This window comes from Poecilia reticulata, linkage group LG9 (genome assembly GCF_000633615.1).
Source record: "Poecilia reticulata strain Guanapo linkage group LG9, Guppy_female_1.0+MT, whole genome shotgun sequence".
Classification (NCBI taxonomy): domain Eukaryota; kingdom Metazoa; phylum Chordata; class Actinopteri; order Cyprinodontiformes; family Poeciliidae; genus Poecilia; species Poecilia reticulata.
The window spans coordinates 23,015,798-23,025,895 of record NC_024339.1 but is presented as its reverse complement, the minus strand read 5'-3'; the positions used below and the strand labels follow the sequence as shown (position 1 = coordinate 23,025,895).

The 10,098-nt window shown below is 37.7% G+C and overlaps 2 protein-coding genes across 5 annotated transcripts in view; one reads left to right on the top strand and one right to left on the bottom strand.

Annotated features, from left to right (window-relative positions):
* Positions 1–5,068: 5,068 nt before the first annotated feature.
* drc10 (dynein regulatory complex subunit 10) lies at positions 5,069–8,065 on the bottom strand. Of its 3 annotated transcripts, none has more exons than XM_008418761.1 (5): positions 8,026–8,065; positions 6,661–7,276; positions 6,351–6,572; positions 5,646–5,717; positions 5,069–5,392 (listed from the first exon to the last, which is right to left on the bottom strand). In XM_008418761.1, the coding sequence occupies exons 2-5, from the start codon at positions 7,273–7,275 to the stop codon at positions 5,090–5,092; spliced, it is 1,212 nt and encodes a 403-aa protein (XP_008416983.1). In that variant the 5' UTR covers position 7,276; positions 8,026–8,065; the 3' UTR covers positions 5,069–5,089. The 3 variants fall into 3 exon arrangements, with proteins under 3 accessions (XP_008416983.1, XP_008416986.1, XP_008416985.1); XM_008418764.2 differs by lacking the exon at positions 8,026–8,065 and adding an exon at positions 7,871–7,997; XM_008418763.1 differs by lacking the exon at positions 8,026–8,065 and adding an exon at positions 7,361–7,428.
* A 388-nt stretch (positions 8,066–8,453) lies between these two features.
* The window catches only part of tpcn1 (two pore segment channel 1), a 13,327-nt gene continuing 11,682 nt past the window's right edge, over positions 8,454–10,098 (top strand). Inside the window, exons 1-2 of one of the 2 annotated variants that reach the window (XM_008418760.2) lie at positions 8,454–8,740; positions 8,991–9,111. In XM_008418760.2, the coding sequence (XP_008416982.1) occupies positions 9,018–9,111 (94 nt within the window). In that variant the 5' untranslated portion in view covers positions 8,454–8,740; positions 8,991–9,017. Of the gene's footprint in view, positions 9,112–10,098 lie in introns of both variants that reach the window. The other variant, XM_008418759.2, reaches the window with a different exon arrangement.

The following is a 10,098-nucleotide window of genomic DNA, read 5'->3' as shown; positions in this document are numbered from 1 at the left end:
CAAGACAAGAGTTGTTTGCTCTTGTCACAAAAGATAACAAAAAGAACAAAACTAATTTCCTAAGCAAGTTTTTCCAAATGTTCTCAACATTACAGACTGCTTTTGAACACAAGCACAAAAACATTCAAAAATCATTTCTTTGGATATTGCATTGATTATAATAATAAATTATACATCCAACTTGAACTATTCTGATGCACACGGACCTGTTAAAGGCTTTGCCTGTGTTTACATGGGTGTGATACTTCAACTCATCACCTGACACAACATGCTCCCCTTCCATTAGTATTAATAAAGTGCTTTGTGTGTGTGCAGGAAGTCACTGCTGTCATTAAAAATGGATAGAGCTGCATCTCTGCCTTCAGCTGTCTGTGTTGTTGTTTTTCCCCTTCATTGGATTTGGTCCTATCTTTTTTTCTTTATCGCTCGTTTTATACTGTGCGTGTGTGCGCGCGCGCGCGTGTGTGTGTGTGTGTGTGTGCGTATACTTACCACACATTTACATCTGATGCATTTTTCTGGTAGTAGAGTAATGTCAGTGTTACGGTTTTTACCACACCTGGGAATCATAAAGCAAAAATAACCACACACAGCATTTCCATTAACTGTGTAGATGCCACCTTGATGTGTCACCAGGAGGCACCGTGTAACCACCATCTAATGTGAAAATTAGCATTTTATGATTCTTACTTGAAAGTGACAAAAAGATCTTTGAACAAAATTGAGGCCAAACAAAAAAATCCCTTGGTTTTGCCCACAAGGGATTTAATTTATAATTAAAAATATAATAATATCCCCATTCTTTTAATTAACAAAATAAATAATTGTTTGCAAAAATGAAAAGGCAGCTCACTTCATAAAATGTCATCAAAAAATTGGAACATTTCACATTCCCCCTACATTCCCCCTTTTGACCTTTTGAATAATACTTAAAAGAAATGGATGGATGGATGGATGGATGGATGGATGGATGGATGGATGGATGGATGGATGGATGGATGGATGGATGGATGGATGGATGGATGGATGGATGNTGGATGGATGGATGGATGGATGGATGGATGGATGGATGGATGGATGGATGGATGGATGGATGGATGGATGGATGGATGGATGGATGGATGGTAGGCAAAAAAACATGGGACTAGCTATTACAGACCAATGTTTCAGGCATCAGTTTAGAAAAAATCTTTTACAGAATAATAAAAACCAGACTAAACATCAACATGTGAACATTTTCTAATAAAGAACTGAATATTTATCCTTGTGTACTCATTTTTTCCTTGACTGTTTATTTTCAACTGTGTGTAAACAGGTCCAAGAGCATCTTTGAAGAAGCTAAATTATAATAATACAATGTTCAATTTCCAAATTTTTTCCACATTCCACCTGTTTACTGCTTTCACATTTTCAATTTTAATGTATTTCCAAAGATTTTGCAAGATCTAATCAACATGTAGCTCTCTCAGAAAAGCTCACCTACATCTTAAGAGTTTTTTATTCCAAGGTAGCTCAAGAAATGTTGCACCTGTTCTTGATATTTTTGCAACACATCATCAATATGTGTTCCTGGGTCTGTGAGGTCAGAGAACACCGAAGAGCTTGGTGTTTATTCACAAGAGTCGCGTGCACTGCCATGTACTGTCGAGGAGTCAGCTGTGAAAGGTGTGACATAAAGTGTGATTTTGGTGTTTAAAGTGGAAAAAATCACACATTTCCCTGTGGTAACACCTGTCGGTAAAGACAGCTGAAACTGACAAAACCAAAGTTCATGATCTGCCCTTTCAGAAACAGACAAAAAGAAATACCAGCATCTATTTCTAATCAAAGAGGTGACACATGTGGACATAATGTGAGACTGCAACGCAGATAGAGCACACGCAACTGTCATCGGACGGCATCTGTGCTGAGCTCCTGGATAAATTAACCATTTATAGTAGTAGGACTATCTAAAAAAGAGAAATATTCAACCTTCAGTTTTATTAGCTACATGTTCTCAAAATAATTGCTTTTATATTTCTGATGTCAAAATTACTGCCTGCTCCAAATATAACTAAAGCACGTTTGAATTATACTTCACTTTTTGTAGGCTGATCAGACTATCTAGGAACCTTTAATGAGTAATTCATGATTATTTTTTTATAATGAAATGCATACAGATATTACTCTGGACACAGGTCCATATTTAACGTCCGTCCAGTGAGCAGGGTGGTAAAGAAGGTAAAGATAAAAATCTCAGAGCTCCATGTTAGAAGACAGTACAAACAAGTGGCATGTTGGAGATCATCAGATCTACAAAACAACCGTTAGTCACTCATCCACGTGCCAACTCGCTGTTCAGGAGGCAAAGAAAAACTTCTGTCCTGCTATCAGTTTGCTAAAATTTGCGGGGACTTTAACTGGAAAGGTGTTAGGATAAGGTTGAACTTTTACAGAAGAGATAAACAAGATAAACTGCTGTGGAACAACATGTTGGAAAGAAATGCATCTCCACTGTTAAGCAGGGTGGAGAATGTGTGATGCTGGGGGTCTGTTTCTTTTCAAAATGCCCTGTGGACCTCGTTGGAGCATAAAGCATGAAGCATGAAGACTTTGAAATAGCAAAGACTTCAAAACAGAAACTTTGAACATTACTGTGGTCCTAAACAGATGATCTAATCAACAAATAGAGAGAAAATCAACCTTCTTTCATGGCCAGTTCTTAGATTCGCCCAGCTGATCCTGGGTGGAGAGTTGGAGAGAAAAGGGAGGAGCCGGGAGTTGTAATTATGTACATTTCACCATAATATCTTTTATTTCACCATTGTGCATCTCAAATATCTTGCACTAGATCAATGTTGCCGAATAACCTAAGAGCCCTGATAAAATCTGCTTTCTGATTCAATCCAGAAGCACAGAGAAGAAAGTAACATAACTACGAAAAGAGCTGATATGTGACTTGTTTGCACTAATTTAGTATCACAAGCTGGATATCTGCTTAAATCTGAGCGTTGATGCCCAAAGTGACCATATGAGTGAGAGTACGACTGGACATTGAAGTGTCTGCACTATAAAAGTACAAATCAAGGCATAATTAGATTCAATTACAATTCACCCAGCAATCTCAATATGCAGTTCAATATTAAAATGTGACCAAAATTTGGTAAAACGTAAAAGTTGTGGATAATCACAATTGAATGTAATGTCTAAAGGAATCCTCTTCATCACCTGATACACACATGCACACAACCCCACTGTACCCCTGTGTGTGACCTCCTTCACCTCCTGTCAGCTGCCTTCACTATCAGAGGGACGACCCTCACTGTCTGATCACATTCCCTCCATCTAGAACAGCTGCAGCATCTACAAGCTCTGTTCTTCAGGTGAACTAAAGCCTCTGATCTGGACTCTAATTACCTTTTTAATAAGGTCTCTAATAAAATAATTGTACAGTCAAATATTGCAGAAGAAACATTAATGGAAAGCTGAAATGGAACAAAGCTAGAGAATACAACACACTTTCTTTCTTGCTTTTTCTTTCGTTTTAATGTGGTCGATGTGTTAGGAAATCTGCTAATTCAGTTTTTTTTTTTTGTTAGTTTTGCATTAAGATGTGTAAAAAACTTCAAAATTATTCATCAATAATGACACCTGCATAATCATGTGGTGGAATGTCCTCAAAAATAGAAACATTGTCTTTTTACTTGCAGTCACATTCAATAAATTAAAATATTAAGGAAAAGTTTATTATTTCATGAGTGAAACACAATATACTGATTAATTACACACAGACTGATGTTTTCTGTTATGATGACCTTACAGTTTACAGCTAATAAAACACATTTAAGATAACAAATATATGTGCAACCTGTAGGAGGCGCAGGTTGCTACAATCGATAGTAGCTACACAGGCACACCTGCTACAAGGAAAAAAACGCACCCAGTACAACGCTTTCATTCTATTAGCTGAGAGGTTGCCAGGCGATGGTGCATTTTGTTCCAGAAGCAAGCAGAAAATGTTTCGCAAGCGAGCAGAGTCCGCAGAGATGATGTCTGAGCGCGAGGAGGAGTTTTGAGTGCAAGTATTACAAATTTTGAGAAGAAAGACATAAAGTCCTGCTTTCAAAATAAAAGCAGGACTTTTAAGAGCATAAAAAGTTTTGAGAATAAAAGACCTGAAATCCTGCTTTCAATCTGAAAATGTGTGCTCTCGAATTATTGCAGAAAAATCCCCCCATAATGCCCTGATGCTTAAGACTGAAAGCAATGTGAATGTGAGAAACAGGTCCACAGCATCATAGGTCTTCCTCTGTACTCAACAGAGGGGGCTTTTCCACATTTTCTTCTTTTGTTTCACACAAAATCCTCTTGCAATTATTGTTGCAGAAAAGCTAGTTAAGTTTTATCTAACCAAAGTTTCCAGTTCCAAGTGGTTGGGAAGTTTCATATATTTTTGTTTGTGATGGTAGGACAGAAAAGTCTTTTTTGTTGCATTTCTCCCAATCAATTTAAATGTAAATGGTTTGGAGAGGTGGTGACCACAAGATTACAAGTTCTCTCACACTAGAGATAGTTTTTTTTAATTATTGAAATATATTACTTCACTTACCAATCTGATAACCCAGATAGCTGAAAAGATAAATATAGATCCTCTCCCAGCCTTGTGGTCAGCAGCTAAAACAAATAGATTTCTGTTCACATGGTTTCTTCTTCAGGAACAGAGGTTCCTATGAGTAAATTAAGAGACTGGTGGGAAAAATTTTGTATAATCTGCAATGAAGGCTAAACTTTATTTAAGGCGTTTTACATATAACTACCTGCATGGCCAATAAATGTGACCGGCACTGTAAGGTCACAAACCCGCAGCTGTCCATGGGTAACCCCGACTCCTTTCAATTATGATTGCTGCTAAGTCTGAACATGGAGATCTGCACTGCCGCCTTGTGGCCGTTTCATAAAACAACAGTTCAAAAACATGGAATTGTGGCAATTCTGTGTTTTCAGCTCAAAACTGAGAACGTAAGCATTTGAAATTTGACCAAAACTTTGTCACTTAAGGGTGATAACTAACAATAAAGTATAAACTACAGACAGGGTGAATCTGGTTGGTTTATTTGCCTTTCTTGCCCTTGCCTTTGCCTTTGCCCTTCCCCTTTTTGCCCTTTTTGCCCTTCTTGGTCTTGCTCTTCAAGGCCTTGCGGACAATGTGCCCTCTCCAACAAGCCTGGATGATGACAACAGCTTTGATCTTCTTCTGCAGTTTCCTCAAGTCTTCCTGTCTCTTCTCTTCTGCCAGACGCCTCTTCTCCTGGATCTCATTGTACTTCTCCTCTAGGGTATTATAGGGTTCCTGCAGCTTCCTCACCTCCTCCAGCTCCTTTTCATAACTCTCTTCCATCCGTTCCAGCTTGGTCTGAGGCAAATGTGAAAGGATGTGAAAGAATGGTGAAGTAATGTATATTTTTAATAGGCCTCTCGGAGGAAGTAGTGGGCTATTTTTAAGTTCTATGAGAACATTTATTTAAAAAGTATCATTGTCAGGTAACTGTATTTACAGGACTTTAGTATTTACTGAAGGCCAGCTTTGAATATAATGTATTGTTAAGAAAAACAAAAACATTTTTATGTCTGGAGGAGAACTTTGGCATTTGGCAGCAGCTGATTACCTGGATTTCATGCATGTCCTTGTCAAAGCTTTGTAAAATGTTTTCAGTTTCTCTCTTCAAACCATCATTTTCCTGTCACAAAAATAAAGAAAGCAGTGTCAGCTGCAGTGCATCTAAAAGGTGTTCATATCCCCTGATTTTTTTTTCCCAACAGCTAATTTTTAATATGTTTAATTGAATTTAATGTGATACACCAACACAAAATACGTCATCATAGTGAAGTAGAAGGAAAGACTAAGAAGCAAATAAACATATAAAATCTCTCAAATCTTTTGGGTTATGTGACTAACAGCATTGATTTAATTTTTTTTATATCAAGAATCAAATTTATAGGAATAGGGAGCATTTTTGATTCTCTAGAACTTCACCTCTGTTTTATCTGCCTTTTTTCTTGCTTTTCGTATATTTCTGTTTATTCTATAATGTTTTCGAATGAATTTCTGAGGGGATTTATAGAAGAGCTAGATTAAATTACAAGCATCTGGACTGGTTACTACGATAACTTGTTTAACCGGATTTCATTCAGAAGTAACAGAGAAGAGGGGCTGAATGGTTGCCACTATCAGATTTTTGTATAAAAAAATTAAAATTAAAAACATGCATTATTTCCTCTCAACTTTTACATTATTGCACAATAGTGCTGGCTCACGTAGTCTGTGGATGCAACATAAAAAATGTGCACAAACGTTTTTTCTGCAAACTCACTTCCTGCAGAATTCTCTCTGCCTTTCTGTTTTCAGTCATCAAGTTGAGGAGCTCCAGGTTCAGTTGATCTGCTTTTTCTGCGAGATTCCTTTTCTCAGCACCTAATATGATCAAATATATCTTCTCCTGTTCTTCTTGGAGCGCCAACTCATGCTCAGCTTGCAAATGTTGCTCTTTTAAATATTTCTCCAGGTTCTTTATCTCGCGCTCCTTCTGCAAGAGCTGCAGGAATGGCAAAAAAAGGGGCTTGAATGTGTCAAAGCAAACTCTTGAAGACAGGATGCTTACGGCATCCAGAATGATTACTCACCATTTTATCCAAGTTCTTCAAGATTGTAGCCGAGTCTTCTTCCTCTAAAGTCAGAAGCTCCAGAGTTTTGTCGAGGAACAAAGGCTGTTGTCTCAGAGGTACCCGCAGCTGATTTTCAGAACACAACCTTTTCTCCACATAGCTGTGAAACATCTGAAGCATTCTGATTAGTACGCGCTCATTCTTGTCTACTTGAACTACACGTTTTTTTAAGCTCCAAAAAACATTTGGATGGGCTTTGAAAAATCTTAGCACATCTCTGACTGAGTTTTTTATCTTCTCTCGAACTTGAACTATCTCTCTCTTCTTAACTTCTTCTGCCTGTTTGGCCAGCAGCCCATCTGGCTTCTGGCATTCAAGCATCAGCAGCCTTTCCACTAATACCCGATGTTCTTGAAGAAGATTACGCAAGTCCTCATCCACAACACCTGACAGAGCATATAACTGGATGATCTTTCCAAGAGTTGATGTAATCTCAACTTGATTGATGCAGTTTTTCAGTACTCTTGTAATACATTGAGCTTCAGAAGAGAGCTTCCTGGTTGGTTTCAATGAAGGGTCTTCTGTTGTTGTTGTTGCTGCTTCTTGAGATAACATGTTGTCGCTTGGTGGCATTCTACGATTATAAGAATGAGAAACACAGATTATTAAATCATACAGTATATTAAAAAAATATTTTTGACTGATAATTTATTGTAACCTTTTAAAATAGCCACTGATTTGAGGTTTATTTTAAACTTTTCCAAATCTCCACGAAGGGTTGGATCTAGCCTCTGGCCTGGCCATGCAAGTTTCTTAATTACATATAAAGTAACTAATTGCCTTGACTCATTTTAAATGCTTTTAATACTACCAGTAGATGAAACAGTAGGATTCTGTACAAAGGATCTTGTTGTGACGCCCATGATTACTAGGTCTTCTCATTTCTGTCAAAATCTCAACAACATCGGAAGGTTATACAACCAAACTTACTCATACCACTGACAGATTTGGAATTAAAATTAGATTGATTCATTATTACATTTGAATGTGAAAATGTGAAGTTAAAAAGTTTTAACATTTTTCGCAAAATGGTGAAAATTGAAAATGATTTATAACCATCTCAACAATCAACTCCTTATAGTTTGCTGAGCAGATTTTTGCACGTGTCCACTGATGTTGAGATGATTTATCTTTGATAATGGCCTCCAAGTGAAGTTTATACACATACAGTAAAGTTATCTTGATTTAAAGACAATTGGCATTTTCCTTTTCCTTCTCCTCTCTTCCTTCCTTTCTTTCTTCCGGTCTTTTTCTCTCGCCTATGTAAATCGGTCTTATGATCCAAATTATGATAAAAGGGAGAGAAAAAAAATCTAGTCCTACCGCCAGGATCGCTCTGAGGGTCAATGTTTTTTTCTGTTGCTATGACGACACTGTACTTGACTTCCGGTTCGTGGTTTCGAATTCGGCTAAGTCTACACGGACTTCGCTTTTCATTTTGAACTTGACCTAGACGTTTTCTAAGGTTTTGAGGTCGACAACGCCATGAAATCCCCCTCATTTTTATTTTTATTTTCAGTTTTTTTATATATATCTTCAAGAAAGAATGAGAGACGAATCTCTCTTTTCACAAACAGACTCAGTGCTCTATGGCTCAATATCGTTGTTTTAAAGAGATGTCTTATGTCAAATGCTCGAGGGCGGATTTGGCACACGCACTCTTTATTAATTTGTTTTTAAAATGTGTCAATTAAAAGCAATTAATCATCTTCGACTTTTATTTTGAAAATCCCCTGCCGTAAATTCCTTTAGTGTCGGGAAGGTCTGTTGTTGGTCTAGGATTTCATCTATTGTTGTTTCGACGCTGGTGTTATCGTAGAGGGAAAGGGGGAGGTTTAAAGGTGGGCGCTATGGATTAGATCAGGTGTCCAGGTGTTGCCTTCCTTTCTCGGTGACAGGTGGTCAGAGCATTTGTTGTTGTTATGAAGCGGGCAGCTTGTGAACTAATTATGATGCAGAGATGGACCCAGACAGACAGCCTCAGCTCGTTAGCCTGAGGGACAGGGAACCAGTGAATCGGTGACATATGTTTGAATCGGTAAACAACCTCGTTTCTCTTCTCTGTCGCCGAACGTAGTCCGGCCTAACTGGATATTTGACTGTAGATACATGCACCTGTAGCAGCGCAGACTACGCAGGCAGATAAATCTGTTAGCTAACAAACTATTGTTAATTCTGTTTGTTTGTTGTTGGGTTTTTTTCTTCTTTTTTTTTTTTTTGCACTGAAAATGTGCGTTTGCGGTACAAACTTATTTAGTAACTTTTTGCCTTTATTGTGACTTTCGAAGCGGATTTGAACCTATTTATTTGTGATTATGGAGTCTGACGACGATGTGCCTCTCATCTTGACGTGGGACGAGGCAAACAGCGGTCTGCTGAACGAAGAGGAGACTGAAAGAGGAGACCAAAGTAAGTCTGAGCAGTGGAGTTGCTTAAGGTTTCCTCAATGACGGTGTGTCTGGTCTGGTGCTGCTGTCATTGTTTGATATGCACTTCCTGTTGGGACATGCACCTTACCAAAGCAAATGCAGTTAGGAGACGGGGCAGCTCTTCAGATAAAGACACAAAGAGCCTTCATACAAATTGAATTTTAGTCTTAGAATAGTATCTTGCTAGTTCTACTGTTTGTTTTTTTTTGGGACCATTGCTTTTTGCTATATCACATTTTCATCGAAACCTGAAATTTGTCAGTCTTTATTCCCGTATTTGCTAAATCTTAAAGGTTACTGGGGTTTTTTTTCTTTTTGTTTTTTGTCATTTCTGAAATTTCTCAGACTTTCATTTCCTTTTTCAATTCTTGATTGAATATTGTGAAACATATTGTGAAAAATCTGGTTTTCTCATTTCCCTTTTCATTAAAAACAACAACAAAACACCCAGTACTTTCAGTCTGTAAACACAATAACCAAAAACATATTTGTGTGCACTTTCTTAAGTTTAAAGGCTTAATAATGTTATTTTTCCAGTCGATTTAATATTCAAAACGGCTACCTGTATCAATGAACCCACTGCACATATATGCTACTGTACTTTATGTTAAAGGGCAAAAGGTCGTACCTCAAACAAAACCAAAACTCAATTTTGTGCAGGAAAAGTGTGACCAGTGCATCTCTAAGATATATAGATATTATACTTGTGTATGTATGTGTGTATATATATATATATATATCCTTGTCTGCTTACCATAATTGCAGTGATTTGGCTGGAAGCCTCCTAATGTTGCAATATTCTGCACATTCTGATCACAACGATTCAAAAATAAATGTGGTATATTGTCCAGAAGACTTGGTGGGAAGATATGCAGCGTTACGGCCCTCCTGTTGCCTTTGTTTTGCTCACATAAACTACAAAATAACCATGTGAGAAACAGCTGGCTCAGCAGACCGCCCCCTCCCC

Bases quoted from the DNA above. Each gene is read 5' to 3' on its own strand.
- drc10 (XM_008418761.1), bottom strand. From the start codon at position 7,275: ATGCCACCAAGCGACAACATGTTATCTCAAGAAGCAGCAACAACAACA. The intron at 6,573-6,660 runs GTGAGTAATCAT...CCATTCCTGCAG, and splicing joins TGAAGAACTTGGATAAAATG to CTCTTGCAGAAGGAGCGCGA. The intron at 5,393-5,645 runs GTAATCAGCTGC...CATTTGCCTCAG, and splicing joins AGGACATGCATGAAATCCAG to ACCAAGCTGGAACGGATGGA.